This window comes from Eumetopias jubatus, unplaced genomic scaffold (assembly GCF_037043125.1).
Source record: "Eumetopias jubatus isolate StellerSeaLion01/CBP00866 unplaced genomic scaffold, mEumJub1_p1.0 scaffold_7, whole genome shotgun sequence".
Taxonomy (NCBI): Eukaryota; Metazoa; Chordata; class Mammalia; order Carnivora; family Otariidae; genus Eumetopias; species Eumetopias jubatus.
The window spans coordinates 124,794,526-124,811,380 of record NW_028274813.1 but is presented as its reverse complement, the minus strand read 5'-3'; the positions used below and the strand labels follow the sequence as shown (position 1 = coordinate 124,811,380).

General features: G+C 51.5%; 1 protein-coding gene across 8 annotated transcripts in view; it reads right to left on the bottom strand.

Moving 5' to 3' along the window:
• The window catches only part of NTRK3 (neurotrophic receptor tyrosine kinase 3), a 383,244-nt gene that overhangs the window by 83,909 nt on the left and 282,480 nt on the right, over nucleotides 1-16,855 (bottom strand). For 2 of the 8 annotated variants that reach the window (XM_028122171.2, XM_088025202.1), the window contains 2 exons: nucleotides 14,071-14,205; nucleotides 12,289-12,568 (listed from right to left, as the gene is read on the bottom strand). The exons of 5 other annotated variants lie outside the window; for them this stretch is intronic. In XM_028122171.2, the coding sequence (XP_027977972.1) occupies nucleotides 12,450-12,568; nucleotides 14,071-14,205 (254 nt within the window). In that variant the 3' untranslated portion in view covers nucleotides 12,289-12,449. Of the gene's footprint in view, nucleotides 1-12,288; nucleotides 12,569-14,070; nucleotides 14,206-16,855 lie in introns of those variants that run through there. One more of the 8 variants, XM_028122172.2, reaches the window with a different exon arrangement.

The following is a 16,855-nucleotide window of genomic DNA, read 5'->3' as shown; positions in this document are numbered from 1 at the left end:
CTGAGGAATTCCAGTGTAGGCAAATACAAGCCGACCCAGAAGGGGAGTGAGGCCCAGGCTCTACGTGGTCAGGTCCCATGGCCCTTAAACTTGTGGCAGCTGAAGGAGGGCCCTGAAAAATACGGGGTCCCTCTTACCCGAGACTAAGAGATAGCTGTCTTCCTACTAGATTGGGTTTCTCGACCTTGGCCCTGTTGACATTTGGGGTCATATAACTTTGGTTTAGGGGCTCCTAGTAGTATGTACCCTCAGTTGGGACAACCAAAAATGTCTCCACGTATATGCCCTGGGGGACAAGTCACTACTGGTTGAGAACAACTGCACTAGACTGTGAAGCTCTTGAGGGCAAGAATTAGGACTCTTTCACCTCAATGTTTGAAGGGTGAATCAATGACCCAACATCTCTGTTCATGATCTCAGAAACACTCTTGAAAGACCCATTTCTCCTGGGGAGGACTGTGACGTCCTGGTGCCAAAAAGTTCCTCAGAATAAGCTGAGAGCAGTTCTTGATCACTGGGGTGTACGTGATAAATCTGGGGCATGGAGGCAAAAACGACAGGAGACAGGGGAAGAACAGTGCCATGAACCCAGGACTCCACAACTCCAGGGAGTTGCCTGATGTGTGCACAGAGTTAACCCAAGGGTCCCTAAGATGTTATACTCTTCACAGTCCAATCTGCTTCTAGCAAAACTGCCCAGGTCAGGAGTGTGTGTGGGGGTGGGGGGGTGAAGCAGGGTCTCTAAACTTAAACAGACACTCCTAGGCGACCTGGCAGAACACCGCTGAGCCCCAGATGTTCCTTTGACAAATCCAAATGTGAGGCACCAGGAAGGCTAGGACGCACCTGATGGGACTTTTGACCTCCAAGGGGTTGATTGTAAATTCCCTTCATCCCCATGCCACTCATTCTACTCTCTTTCACCATCAGGATTTTGCAAACCCTGTTCGTGATGAGTCTCTTCAATCAGCTAATAGTGCCTACTGCTATAGCAAGCCCATGCTCCTTCTCTAGAGCAAGCAAACGCCCACCATTCAGCTTTCTTCATAATGGATGAAGTCCTTGTGTATTTTCCATACTCCTAGCGGCTGTGTATCTGCATAATCAGTGGTATCTGCATGAGGAAATGGGGTTCTGATGGTAGCCCTACACTTGGAGCAAAGTACATACTGGTATCGTTCACGGACACCAAAGAGACTCTGATTTGAGCATCTGCTTGTGCCTCAGTTTCCCTACAGCAGCAGGGCTCAAAATGTGGTCCAGACATGCCTGGCGGCCCCAAGACCCCATCAAGAGAGCCATGTGTTAAGCTATTTTCCTAGGAAGGTCTAAGTCCTACTAAGGTCTACCGAGATGGTCTTCGCATTTTTTCACCCTCATTCTCTCACGGGTATGCCTGGAGTGTTTCCAGTGGCTTCTTGTGTGTGATGACATCATCTGATGTCTAACTGGAATGTGTATGTGTGTGTGCTTGTGTTTCTAAATCTTTCTCCGTTCTGATTTCAACTGCAATAAATAGAGATGGATATAACCCACATAAACTAAAGCTCTTTGGGATCCTCATAATTTGTAAGGGATCCCGAGACTAAAACATTTGAGAACCACTGCCCTAGAGCAGCAATGCTGGTCACACTTCTACATCTCTGAAAGCAGGCAGCGGAGGAAGAACATTTGGAAGAACTTTCTGAGAGGTAGAGTAAGTTACTGAGTATAAAAATAAGTACATTTTCAGAGTTTTCTAACAGGAGTGTCACGGTGACATTTTAGCTGCAAAATGTTCTCTACGTTCTTCTAGATGGAAAAAAAAAGTCTAGAAAAACAGCAAAAGTATTAATATTTTCAATAAAAGCAACACATGGTAAACACAATATTGCTTGTTTGGAGGCTTACCGACGATCCGATTTGCACTTGGACTAGCTTCACCTCAACATCCCCAACCTGGCAAAATTGGTTCCATTCATTTGCATCTCCGAGAGTGTCCAGGGTGTGCAACAACAATTAGAGTCACAGGGACTGAGAGCACATTTGTATTATTTGTGGAGAGAGAAGGGAGAGCATCTGAACCTTGTCATTTTTAATTTAACTGCAATTCTGAGATTATCAGTGGATTTCAATTACCCATGCTATAGAATCAGGATGTGATTAGCAACCAGAAGCACTTTTTTTTTAAACATCTAAACAACATCACGGTCCAAAATGGATGAAAGACCTCATTCCTTCCAGCTTTCACACCAATCCTTCCATCACTTCTGATTTTCCCTTTATAATTTCTTTACTTCCTTTCTTCCCCCCGCCCCCACACCCACCACATAACATTGATGGTATTTTCTCTCCCCTCCACCCCCACCCAGGCGCAAGGTGTTCTGAACACAGGGCATCATTCACTGGCCCAGCATACCCAGAAGAGGCAGATGACAGTTGCCTCCATCTTGCAAATGGAACAACGGGGAGACAATATCCGCCATGCTGAAATAATATCAACATGGCCCACTAGTGGCCAGGCCAAAACCAAAGTGCTTCACACCTGTCTAGGAGCAGTACACAAGCTGGTGGGAGTGGAAAGGGGTGGTGAAGGACATGCTGGAGATCCTTCAAGAGGAAGAGATAAGTCCTGCTCTCTGTAACAACCATTTCTAGAAATTGCCTCCCCCCAACTCTCATGTCAAAGGACTTGACTTTTCCTAACATAATAATAATAGTAGTAATAATAATAACAATAAATAATTCAAGGAGAGGTCAATAGCATGTCACCAACAAGAAAAGTTTTACCAGTTCAAGGCTGGGGCAGATAAATAATGGAACGTGAACTACCATCTTAAGCCGGGCTACTTCTTTACAGCCTGCTTCCATCTTCTGTGCTATAAATAATTCAGAGTTTTCTTTTTTCTTAAATATCACAAAACCAAGTCAGAATCTTTATATGGAGGATTCTGCTGTGTCCCTCTCTCCCTCCTCCTCTCCCTCCCTAGCCAGCCCAGGCAACTCCCCAGAGAACGACCCCTCAAGCTTTAACATTTATTCTTTGACATTTCAGACTATTTGTTAGGCAGAGCTGCCTTCTTGAGATCAAAGTCGGAAAATCTTGCCAAGAACTCCCGCTTGGCCCTGTCCAACTGTGACAGAAAGGGTCTATTAACTCCCAAGCATCCGCTTCCTTCCTCATCCAGAGAAATCCACCAACCCTCATGTGAAAGGGCACCCATCTCTCTCTTTCTTCCCTCCCCTTGCCTTCAAGCCCCCAAGCATTCCAGAAGGGAGCAAAGGCACTCTTCGCACGTGATACACCAAGACACTCAGCAGAGAGAGATGCAACAAAGAACCAAAAGATGCCCCCCACCAGGAGACAATAGTGATTCATGGGGTATGGCGTTTGGGACACTTGTCTAGGTAGAGTCTTTGTATCTGAGGTTTACCAAGCTCAGAGACAAATATGGAACAAGGAAAGGTAACTTACCCCAAGCCATTTTTCCTAGTGGAGGTGCTGAGACTGGGCTCCAGGTCTTCATTTTTGTGTCCTACCACTAGATGATGTCTCCTCCACCAGCCTGGGAAGGTGGCCAGGTTTAGTGCTGAAGTCTTACGCACTTAGGTGAGATGACTTACCATCTTCTTCTGAGATACCACAGTGAAGGTTTCCTGCTCTTCACAAGAGTACCTATCCATCAGCTCTCAGGATCATATCTGCCTCTTTGCCAAGCAGAGGGCAGAAGTAGGGACTGAGCCTACGGCTGGGCAAAGGTGTTGGGGTGTGGTTGTTCATCTTGATATAAAGTCAGTGGTTGGTTAATATCCTGTTTCATTCTTCTTTTAAAAAAAGCTCTGACCACCTGATAACCCAGTGTTACCTAAAGTGTGTGTGTCAATCTACTGGTAGGTATTAAGTGAAGAGCATTCTGTGTTCGATTAGATTGCGAAAGTGGTGGGAAAAAAGGTTTATTTAAAGCAGGACTTCTCAGAGCCTTTAATATCCTAATGTGTATTGTGAATCTGTAAGAGATTGGCTACACCATACAACATTCTCCAAAGTTATTGGATGGGCTCTTAGCATCTCATGAGACTCGGGGAAGCACTGTCTGAACCAATGAAAAGGAGAGCACCTGATCCTGACAACATCATTTCTGTAGTAACTGGAGTAGGAGGGAAAGGTTTCTCTGCAAGTTGGGGACTCAAATTAAGAGAGTCATATTGCAGAAGCTGAAGCTTTGCCCAGAAAACTGATCAATTCAAGTGAGACAATAGTTGGTCAAGCGGTTGGCCCCCTAAAACTACTGAGACAGCCAAAAATGCCATCCTGAAAATGCACAGTAGGGTTACTCTTCTTAATGACCAGATTGGCCATTTGGTATCAGAGGTACTAGGGGCCGTTGCCTGTTATGGTAGCAGAGTTGCCAAACCAACAGCCATCAGGAGGGAAGGATTCCATGAGTCATTCAAACAGGGACTCAGAATTTAAATTCTCCCAGGAAGGACATTCTGAGAATGTATTCTATATTTGTGACACCTCCTCTACTCCCCACTGACTGTGGGAAAGAACGGACTCAAGCTCTCACTGGCCGGCTCGGCGTCTGGCTCCTCTGAAGGGAAAGGCTTCGGTCCAAAGCTGCGGCCCTCAGAGAGGAGCAGCTCAAGTCATGGAGCCTGGCCGTGTCCTCCTGGCCAGATTGACCTTGCGGAGACTGAAGCTCGTGACAAAAATTGCTGTGAGATTTCCCCTCAGGCTCTCCGTCATGTGAGTTTTCTCTCAGAACTAACAGCAGGAGAAGGCCGACACTTTGGTGTCCCTAGAATACAGAGGCTGGCCTCAGCTTGCCTTCTGGTCTTTTCCTTCTCCCTGAGATTGTTTGAAGGAGGGCACCTACATTTGCCCCATGGGACACAGACTTGAGGACTTGGGCACTGCTTGGCCAGCCGGTGCTGATAAAGACGAAGGAGTGACAGAACTCTTGTAGGTCCAGAGGTCTCCTGCGTTTGGGACCTAAACCCTCTCAACTTCAGACTCAAGGGCTCTCCATGTCCTGTGTTCCTGGATACCCTCAAGAACCTGGCCGTGTGATGTAACGATGTCCCCAGCCTGTGCGGCTGATTAGAGCCACATCACAGACCGTAGACAGATGTCCTTCCTTTAAGAGCACCTGCGACCCCCCCCCCACCCCACGCCCGCTCTTTCCCTGACATGTCCATCTGGGAGTCAGGATAGCATGACCTTTGGCCAAAGACTGTTGCAAACCTTGCAGCGCAAAGGACATTGCGTTGCAATTGTAAAGCAACGTTGCAAGGACCAAAACAGACCAAAACTAAGGGGAGCTTCAGAGTAAAAGGAGGTGGCAGGTCAGAGCTCTATAAAAGAAGTATCACCCGGGCATATCCCCCCCGGCAGTGAAATCACTTTCCCGGGGACAGGTCCCTGCCCCTCTCACGGCAGAATGAACTTGGGGACAAAGGAGGGAAGCCTGCGTCTTTTTAAGGGAAACAGGCCAATCGCTCCAATGAGGTTTCCAAAGGCAGAAGCAGGCTGTCGTGTTGCTGCCGTGGTAACAGCCCGTGGGCAGGAGGGGCCGAGGGGAAGGAGGGCCACGAAGACAAGCTGGTCGTCACTAGTAGCCCCCAAGGCCACCAGCATTACTTACCACAGTCAGGCTTGGCAGGGTTGTTATCTGAGCTGATGTGATGCTCTGCCCCCAACCCCACCCCAAACTTTGATGAAGCCACAGACCAGGGAGCACAATCCTGGAACTCCTACCTTGGGCAGCCTGGCTCCTTGGTCTCCGAGTGGGGAGTGTTGACCACCCCTCCAAATCCTCACACATCACTTGATGCTGCTCTTAAAGGGGCGGGGGGGGGGCGTGCGGGGAGAACGGCTCAGCATCTCTGCCTCTCAGAAAAGCCAAGCTCTGTTCCTATTGTTACACTCTGTGCCCCCTTCTCCATCCTTCACCGAATCACAGATTCCTCTACGTCAGAGAGGCCTCAGGCAGTTCCTGTTTGCAGAGGGGTGTGGGGAAACACCGTGACCCCCAAGAACCCCAGGGCTGTGCAGGAAGCTCGTGTGTCTCCTGTTTCCGAGGCGTGAGAAGTGTCGTCAAAGCCCCCAGCCAGGACCTCTCTACGGCTCTGGCCCTTCTCTCAGAATGTGGTAAGCCTGCTTCTCCCCTCTACCCCACAGAGTTCCAGATGCCTTCCCAAAGTGGGCCCACGTGGACTGGGTCTTACCCTGGGCCGGAGGCCTCTGACACAGCATTGAAGCCGGCAGCTTCCCCTACACCCTGCAGGATCTGCGCTTCTCAGAGATCCTCCTACCTGCTCATTCCTCCTTCAGGGAAGCCAGCAGGCCTTGCCCAAGGCCAGCCCCAGTACTTCTTCCTTCTCCCCCGTTCTCACTGCCCCCCCTCCCACACCAAGCACAAAGAACACTCGAGCCACACACTCTCATCCCCCTGCAAGGCCAGCACGGTGCGCAAAGATCTAGCTCTCTGAGGCGCACCCTGATACCTCATGGTGGGAGGGGAAGTGTCCTGATGGACGGGGCCAGGAGACAGAGAGGCCGTAGGCCTCCTCCCCATGCAGAAACCTCCCCGAGCCAGCAGGGGAGATTTAACTCCAAGGGGACCCTGGGCTCACGTTATGGAAATGTCACCCACCGAGAGGAGGAATTGGGGTGGAAGTCCTACCCAAACGGATCTCAGAATCCTGATGGAATTTTTGGACCCACCCCCCCCAAGAAGCAGACAAGGGACCTTATCTCTCACCAGCACATCTCACATCTTTAACTCACTGTGGGGTTCAAGTAGGGCCGAACAAGGAGTCTTACTGAGCTCGGAGAGTGATACTGTCAGCTACAAGCTGAGGTTTTCCGGGGGAGGTGGGAAGTGCAAAGTGCAGAGCGAGAGCCACTCAAGGCAACTAGGAGTGCAGCAGCTTTGCCCACATCAACCCCACCGAAGAGGGGGAAGGGGAGGGCACGGGGGGGGCAGGGAGAGGGGAGGGGGCCCAGGCCTCTCAGACACTCTGGCTGCGAACCAGGCTCCCTGTCACTCCCACGCTCCCCACTGCCCTGTCACCGCCTCCACTGCCACACTCAGGAGTTTCCCTCGTTCCTGTCCTTCCCAGGCGAGCCCCAGAGCGGCCAGCAGCACCTGCCGCCTCCCTGCTCCTCCTTACCTCGTTTCTCTCTCCCTTCTAGAACTACTCTGACAGCAACACATGAGTCAAGCCAGAGCTCAGGGTCCCTGAACACCGAAGAACAAAGGCGCTCTGCCTAATCCATGTCTAGCATAGCTCAGAAAGCTACACAGCAACAAAGCCTCCTGCTCTGATCCGCTCACGCTTGTCCTGCCTCAGTGGCCTTGAACCCGCTCCGGCCCTTCACTGCTGTGTCTGAGCTGCACGGGCCTCTCTGCTCACGCCTGGGCCTGACCTGCGGGAACTGGGCCCAGCCAGGGGAGGCGTCCTGGGCCCGGCACACCTGTGCTCAGGTCACACCTGCAGCTGGGAGGTGGAGGTGAGGACATGGCTTCTGGAAGTTTGGCTGCAGAAGAATTCCCACACAGGAGGGAAGAGCCAGAGTGGCCCAGCTTCCACGCAGAACATGCTCAGCATCTGCTCTTTTCCTGGGTGAGAAGCACATGGCTGAGCTTCGACACCCCGGGAGGTCTTTCGGATGGGACAAGAAAGTTCGAATGGGGGCAGGGGAGTCAGGCAAGGAGCATCCTTCCTCCCACCACCTTCCTGTCTGAAGCTGCTCCCACTTGCCCGGACCCGGGCAGCCTCACCCACCCGGGCGTCTCACCCGACAAGCCATCCCCAAGATTAAAGACGCCGCCGTTGTCTGCTTGGCAATCTCTCAGCCTGCAAGCTGGGTGATTAATCTTATACCGAAGACCAACCACCACTTCAGGTGTGTGGGGTCACGAAATGCTAGCATGGGTGAGGAATAAAAACACTGCAGACATTTTTTTCCAGAGAGTCTTTAAAAATCACCCGGTTTGGGTGGTTCCAGAGGGAGGTTCAGAATGGCAGCTAGCCTCAAAGAGCCCTGAAAGACTTGTTCACCTCGGGAGGGGTCAGGGAAGCCCCCAGGACTGCAGCCTTCCAGAAGCAGAAGACCTCAGGGAAGTCAGGGCGACCTCACGTCGGCCCTGGTTCTGCCGGTCCCAAACTGTGACAACCGGGACTCATTCCTGAGCATTCGGGAGTCTCAGCCTCCTCCTGGGTAAGATGTATCTGGCTCTGAGTGGCTCTGCATCAGTGACATAAGGATAATGTTTCACGGGTGGGCCCCATTCTTCGGCACTCGGTAACCAGTTCCAGGATCTGGCCATGCAATCCTTGTGACCGACTCCAGTCCTCTCCAGAGCATGCCCCTGGGAGGCCCCACTCCTGTTTTCACCGCTGTCTTTAAGCACAGAGCAAGCTTCCCACTCTCCAGACTCCCGAGAATAGGGTTCAGAACCAGTGTTCCTCAGCCACCCCCTCTAAAATTCAGACCCAGAGAAGCACCTGGCAAGCACCCTGGATTCATGGCCTATGTCAGCCGTGGACCTGAACGGCAGGACAACAGTGCAAGCTGGAGTCCAAGAAAACCACTGTGAAATCCTGTGGGTGAGATTCTAAACCCAGAAGGTCTTGCTGGTCCCCCGAGCACCCCCACCCCCCCGCATGAAGCAAGGCCAAGCCAGCCTCCTTCTGGGCCGAGTTCCACTCTCTGCGTCTGCCCCGTGCCAACTCTAACAGCCCCAGAGGCTCTAACGTTGGGGTAAATGCCAGGGACTTCAGGACCCAGCAGGAAAGCTTGAAAAACAGAGTCCTGGACACTGAACACTGTTCTCCCTTCTCAGCTGGTCCTAGTTCAGCCTGACAACGCTCTGCGCTCATCTGTCACCTGCCCGTTTCCTCCGCTGGGCACTGCAGACTTTCTCAGCTCCCCTCAGATCTCACTCAAGGCACAAGGCCTGGCCTTGCCACTTAACAGGCAAAACAGAAGGCACCGGAAAGCCCTCCTCCCCTTCCTTGCCCCCAAACCTCTAAACCCCCGTCTTTCTTCTTGCCTCCTCCCGCGTTGGAATGGCGCTCCGTTCACAGGGCTGGTGCGGGCCCCTCCCTCTGAGCTGGGTGCTGTCCCTCCCCCCACCTCAGGGGCCATTTCCATTCATCCCCTCTTCTCCCATGCTTCCAAGGCTCCATGCATTTGAGCGAAGCAACGCTCAAATCTCTCTTACTAAAAATGAAAGTTTCCCCGTGGTCCCCAAGACCCTCCGATCCCTTGGGACATCCCAGTTCCAGCCCTGGAACCACAGAGAATAGGAGAATGCAGAGCTGGGGCAAGGCGCTACCCAGGCCATTCCAGAGGAGAGGAACTTCCATTTGGGGTGGGGTTGGGGGCGGGGCGGCTCAAACTCGATTTAAATGGGAGGTTAAGTCAATGAGGGTCAGGAGAAAAAGCAGCACCCTAGCCCGACCACTCCTGTCTTGGACTCCCGCCTTGAGCTCCCCCACCTTGCTCTACCTGTCTCTCTGTTACCTGCTAAGTAAGCAAGCTCCCACAAAGCCTGCCGAGGCCCAGCAAAAGGTCCAGTCCCACCCAGGAAATCTTCCTCAGCCCGTCCTCCACTCCCGCTCTGGATACCCTGTGCAGAGGCCCCTCCTCCTCAAAGGTAGACGTAAGTTACAGGCATGGCCAGGAACCCAGGGCAGACAGCCAAGCCCAGCTCACTTACACATGCTACTCTCAGGAGGACCCCACCACTGCCTCCTGCTTCAGGCCGCCCACATGAGACCTGGTGGAGAGTCTGGCCCACCTGAGTGTGTGTGTGCATGGGTGTGTGGATGGGGCATCCCTGAATGATCAGCAGATTGGCCTACAAGCCTAGAGCCCCGTCTTCTTCTGGGCAAGGTCACGTCCTCAAGATCCAGGGAAGGTACAAAACTGCTCTACTAGGATTCTCCTAGTGACCTACTGATGCAAGGATCTCTCAGTTCTACTCCCAAACCTCTTACACGTCAGTTCTGAAGAAAGGATCATGGTAAGCCTTAGCCGCTCAGACAACAGAACAGTCAGTCCTCCAGCCACCAAGGAGGTGAGGGTCTCAGTGGCCTGAGCAGTGTCTGGAGGAGTCAGGCTTGAATCTCGCTTCCGCCTCTTGTGCTGTGTGACCCTGGGTGAACCATTCAACCTCTCTGTGCCTCTAATTCTGCCTCGATAGAATGAGGAAACACTTCACTAGATGGACTTGACCTATCTGGAGGAGTCTCAATGAAAGCAACCAATGCAACAGATTGTAAACACTTTGGCAAACAAGGACTGAGCTAAGAAACTTCTTTAAAAGAGTATCAGTAAAATGGGGGGAGGGTAGGGGGGAGAAATGTGAGAATTTCTGTGTCTTTAATATTCTTTGCAAAGTTGCCAAATAAGAGGTCTGATGCAGTCATTTCATTAGAAAATAAAGTGTTTATTAAGAAACTATACACTGAACACTCCTATAAGTCTCTGTGGAAATACAACGCCCCATTGTCATAGCACAAGGTGAGAAAATGGCAGAATAAAAGATGCTGGGATGGATGGAGCCTGGCAGGCTGGAAATGAGGTAATGATTTACAATAATTAAAAAAACATCATCCTCAAGCTTACTCCTTAAAGCCACACTCGGGAGGAGGCCCTGGCCCAAAGGGTCAGCAGGACATGGTGGGGATCAGCCTGACATGAAGCAGTGGGGGGTGGGGGGGGCAGGATGGCGGGAAGCTGGCAGGGGCTAGATACACACACATCTTGAGGCCCTGGAGAAAACCTGAACCCCCACACAATACTCTGGACACTACGGTGTCTGGGAGGCCACCCCCAAAATGGGCCAAGAACTTGGAAAGCTTCGTGATTTTAAACCCCATGGAGGCATCTACAGAATCAGCGGGAACCTGGCACAAAGAACCACCAACCACAGGACCCAGGAAGGAGGACCTTCAGTGGGAAGCTTGATTCCCATGTAAATTTGCTGAAGCCAGAGAGAATGTACTATCTCTTGCTGTGAGTCACCACCCCAAAACTTAAGTGGGTTAAAAACCACCACCATCGTGTCCTAAGAGCTCCCCATGGGAGACCCCCCTGCTTCATGCTCTCCACCATCAAGGGACAGCCTGTGCTGACTTCTCACCACGGAGGTACCCCAGGTGGGAGCGGCTGGGTCAAGCCCGGAGTCCACTCAGCCAGCACGGCAGCAAATCTGGGAGAGGTTCAGGCCCTACAGCTGTGCCTTCCCTCTCCCCAGCGGATCGAGTTGGAAATGGAAGGAACAAACCCCCTCTTTGGGAGAGGGTGGCCGTGGAGTAAGGCATGAGTCAAAGCAAGCAAAGTAAACACATATATTGACCAGAGAACAGGATGGCCCTTCCACTGGTTTCATGAGAGGGGCTGGAGGAGGCCAATTTTTCCTTCTCTTCCCTGCAGTTCATCTTGGCCTTGAAATGGGTGATTCCACTGGGTTCCGAAAGTTCTCAGAGTCAAGAGTAAGTGAAATTGGGGGTAGAGAGCCAATCCTGGGATCAGGGACTAGCAGGAAGGGCCTTGGGCCCTGACTCGCTCGGTCCCTTGTGGTCCTAGGAGGATGGCCCATTCACGGGCAAGACCTCCCGTAGCAAAAGCTTGTCAGCACTGCACATCTTGGGGCCAAGGAGTTTTCTAATATCACACTCACTGTGAGCCATTCCAGAGCGAAGAGGAAGGGAGGGGGGAAAATGTGTCCAAAAAAAGTATGGTTTTCTCCACCAAAAAAAAAATTATATATATATATATATACACACACACATATATATATATATGTATATATATATATAGAAAATGATTGGTTTCCATTCTTTCCTCTGAGACCTAATCTGGTGCCAACACTCGGGCCCGGCTCCCCCTCTCTCACCACGTGGTCTCCACCTCTGCTTAGACGCTTTTCCCCATTGGAGGTTGCAGGGCGATGAGGTTGCTAAGAGGACAACCTGGTATCCTAGGGAGAGCCAGGGAGAGACCCCACGCTTCCAAGCAGGGTAAGTGAGGCTGGAGCACGGCTGGACTTCATCAGGCTTTCTCGTGGTGGTTGGGTGGTTTTTTGGAAAGCAAGAGAATGGCTAGTGTGTGTTGTTGTTTTTTTTTTTAAAGATGGTTCTTGGTGCACAGGTTTTCAATTCTCTTTATTGGCTCTAAAGATGGCGGCAGGAGCTGCCTCGGAGGCCGGGGTGGGGTGGGGGGAGAAGAAGGAGCACAGTGATGACTGAGGGGAAGGGCAGCCCTGCCAGTGGCGGATGAGGGACGACACCCGTCTTGGTGGCGTGAAAGGGTGCAGGGGCACCGGCGGCTCATGCAGTTTCTACTTAGCATCCCTGGATCCAAAGAGAACAGCGCCTAGAGCTTCCCACCTCTCAGAGGGCCCAGCCTACCCAGGTGACATCAAAACAGGGAGGCTTAAAAGGAGTTTTTAAAAGCCATGACGTCCTTTGCTGAAATAAACACTGACATCCTCAACATAGATGCCATGGTTAAGAGGCTTGGAATGTCCGGGAAGGCTTATTGGATTCAACATAATTTCTCTGAAACCTATAAAAAACAAAAACAAAAAAAGAAAAACAGAAAAAAGCAAAATAAAGTAAAAACCAAAATCCCCCCCGCCCCAAAGAAGATCGAAACTAGGAGGGGAAACAGAGAGGGAGCTTGAAGGGGGCGGGGGGGGGGGAAGAATGGGAGATATGGACACAGATATATATTGGAAACTGCCAAGTGAATTGTCAGCAAAAGGGAAGGACGGGAGGACGGGATTAACTTAAAACTCAGCATGGTCAGAGAAACTGGAAACACTCCATCTTGCTGCGGCCTCCACTGAACCGAGGAAGGGAAGTGAGCCAACTATCTGTGGGCTTGGCCTTGGATTATCACAGAAGAGCAGAAGTGGCCTCATGTGGTTGGGAGGAGCCCCTGAGGATGAGCCGACAGGTAGATGGGAAGGGGGCATCACCGCTAGGGTCACTGGCGGGGTGGGAGGGATGCATTCTCAGAACTTGCACTGGGGATAGTAAGGGGTAGTAGAGGGCTACTTCTAATCCTAGGAGCCAGAATCCTATAGACTACCTTGACTACACCCGGGGGGTAGGAGCGCTATTCTTCCAAGCCTGCCCCCTCTTTCTCGTTGACTTTTGGTTTCCTTTCACCAGCTCAGTGGAAAGTTTAGGAAATAATGGCTGCTTTTTTTGGCCACATCATAATGCCAAGTCTTATAGGGGATGGAAATGTTCTGGAGCAATGACCCTGGTAAGCCAAGGGCATGAGAAGTCAGCTCCAGTCTGGCCACATTGCCATGGACTGAATTAGGATGTCCAGAGTGTCCAGAGATGTGGGTGTTCCTGATCAACTCTCCAGACGGAGGTTTCTCACCCCCAGAGTTTAATAATAAAATAATGTCTGTACAGTGTGTGTGTTTCCGTGTGTGTGCGTGCAGACAAGCTTGTCTTTTCATGAAAGCTATGTGCAGGCATGTGAAGGACACAATGGGCAGCTGTGTGTTGGGGATACAATGGGAAAAGACCGAGTTGGTTGCATTGAGACTCTCCCCTTCTCCTTCCCAGATCAAAACACAGTTGAGTAATGTGGGCACTGGGAGCCCTCCATCTGCAGGGAGCGGGGCCAGGTTTGTGAGGAGAGAGGGAAACTCCCTTGTCTATGACATCACATTTAGAGAGAGGCTCAGCTTCAGGATGAGAAGCGGTGTTAACCCGGGACGAGGGCTCTCTGGGGTCTGAGGTGGAAGGGAGGGCAGGCCACTGGTCTGGGTGGCCTGCCTAGAAGGTGTGTGACACCACTGTTCCCATCCAGGTCACGGTCCCTCTCTTCTCCCATATCCCTCACCTTGGCCCTATGACATATTCTCCCTGGAAGACTCCTCTGACCTAAGGGATTCTAGTACCAATCACACACTGGGCACCTAGTCATCCCCTAGTCCTCTGGGACATAGGGAGATTCCATGAGGTCTTAAAAATCTTAAGAATCAAAATTGGTTGGGGGAGGGGTCTGTACTGCATACAAAGACGTCAAAGGAGGTAACTCACCATGTGACCTTGGGTAAGACACTTCCCCACTCTGGACCTCAGGTTCCTCATATATATAGTGAGTTGATGAGACTAGATGATCTCTATTGTCCTTCAAGTTTAATATCCCATGATTGTCTATGTTTGAAAAGACCCCTGGCAGAAGAGGCAGACATGGGGGGAATTAATGGTCAGTATTGAGCCCCAAGTGCAAAAACATGGGGAAGTAGTTTTCATGGGCACAGTGCCAGAAATAGAAGCCCAGGTGTTCCCTGCTCTTGTAGTCCACACTGCTTTACCTGTAGGGGCACCTGCTTTATTTTATGCATAAAATCTAGATACATTGTCCTCTGAGTATCACACAGTGGCCTTCAAGAACTGTAACCAGGGAGTCAGGGAAGATCTGCCATCACCAACCCTTTCCCTGACATGTTAGCCCCCCATCCCCCTTCTTGGGCCTGAGCACCCTGAACTTGTGCCCATCACTGCTATTCTGGATGCCATTCTCAGGCCAGAAGGATGATTCTTATCACTGGGGTGATGACCCTGCAGGTCCCAAGACCCTCTTTCTGGCCCCTTCTCTCTCTCAGAAAAAATCCAGCTCATCTCCAAGAGGAAAACAGCTTGATAAGGGGCAATGAGGAGACAGGGCCGGGGGCGGGGGGGGGGAATGTGAGTTTGGTCCCTTAAAATCTTTCTTGCCTTAAATAGGGCATAAACAGTTGGAACAACAAATGCTGTTGGTTCACTAGACCCAGCGACTACAACTCCTCTGAAAGGCATCACGTTATAGCTTGAGAGTGAAATCTCCTTTGGAGGCCTTGCAGCATCATGGGTCCTGGAAGGCTCCATGTCGGATCCATTAAAGGCAGGGGCCAAGCCTGCCTAAGCCTCTGCCAAGGTCCCTGAAGCTGCCTCCGTGAACATGAGCCTTTTCCCATATTAGCCAGGATCTGAAGTTTGTTTTCTCTGGAACTCTTTCCCAGGTGGAGCCCTTCCAAGATTCTAAGTGCTGAATCCTGATAGCATAGGAGGCACCACTCCAAGATCCTCCATTCCTCCCCCTCGTGCTCAGAACAACCCTGGCGCAGGAAGGAAAAGGCATCTGCTTGGGGGAGGGCAGAGGAGGCCAGGACCACCATGGACATTGACTGGGAAAGGCACAGATGGGTGGAGGGAAGGCTGAGGAGGGGCAAACCCACCTCCAAAGAAGCCCTTTGCCCACCCCATCGTGCCCTGCGGACCCCTGTGTCGAACCTTTTCTTCCATCTGGTGACAGCTCTCTCCAAAGCCAGGCAGCACAGAGCTCACTGTAGGCCCTCCGTGACTCAGATCATGAGCGTGGTCTTTGGGGACTGTCTAGGTATAGTTTCCTGAACAGTGAGCCAGAGCCTGAGATCGTTTTGGGAAGGGAAGGCAGGCTGGGGGAGAAGGGGCACGGAGCACCCACAGTACTGGATGAAAGTACTGGAAGCAATCCCACTGGGCCGAAAGCAGGGTAAATCTTCAACAGCAAGGCCTTCAAGATTCACTGCAGCAGAGAAGGGCCAGCTCTGATGGCCATGCAACGCCAAAGGGGGCTAGACCTTCAGACCTCTCCGTTTTTCTGACAGCCTCGCAGATCCCAAGCGTCCACCCGTCTCCGGGGTCTCACCTCAGCCCCACGGCCAATGCCCTGGCCTTGGGAGCCCAGCACCCCCGCATCCACCAGTGAGAACTTCCTTGCCTCTTCTGCCTACACATTCCTCATGCGGTGGCTTTGGGTTCTCAAGGCCTCCCTTTCTGTCCCTGCTTCTTCCTTTTATTATCTGACATGATAATTTCATTACCTAACTCCATAAAGTGGTTTAGGTTATGGCCGGGATAAAAGGCCCAATACCAAATGGAGCTCTACTGGATTATTTTCCAACATTTCCTCTTCAAATGTATTCGTTTGTCATCTTCAAGTTGCTACATCACACTGGCGCTTAGCACTTACATGGTGTTGGCTGGGAGAAAAGCACTTTGGACTCAAGAGTGGGTTGAAATACACAGGAGCCCTGGCGCTGAGGTCAGGGGTGCCTTTGCAGGGACCCGGAGACACAGGGCAATTTAGATCCTTGTCCAGAAAGTGGGGGGGGGGGCAACAGGGTAGACGTGAGGGTGAAGAGTCCACTCTGCACCCCACCCCAGCCAAGGGGCACTCTATCCACAGCCTCCCCGTCTTTCCCCAAGGGGTAAGAAGAGGTGAGATGGACTGAAGAAGGCAGCCCCCAACCAACATCCCGCTGTAACAATCCTACCATCAGATGCATTGCTGAGCCCCCTGGAACCCGAAGATCTATGTAAGATAGTGACAGTGCCAGGCACTGCCGACAGCTAATCCAGTGTCCCCCAATATCTTTAAAAGGCTACTATTATGAACTCCATTTTAACCGTGGGAAAACGAAGGCTCAGTAATATATTTTAAAAAAACCAACCAACCAACCAAGTTCACTTTGTGGCAGTCTGATATTGAACCAAGCTCTTCATAACCCCAAAGTCTTTATCATGAACTACTTTGCGATACGGCTTCTATTTGTTGAAAAATCCATATCCAGGGAAAAGAGGCTGACACAGAAGTCAAGGCAGCAGTGGTGGGGACAGGGCTTTATATATGGCTCCCTCTGCAAGGCCCGGATGGAGGGCTAGAGTGTTCTTTCCTCACCAACAGCTTTCCTAGCCAGGGAGATGAGCATCTCCGTGTCTGTCCCTGCCCGCCGCCAGCAGACACCTGGTCTAACTTTCCTGCTTCATTTTCGGCCCTGCCACACCCACCACTCTTACA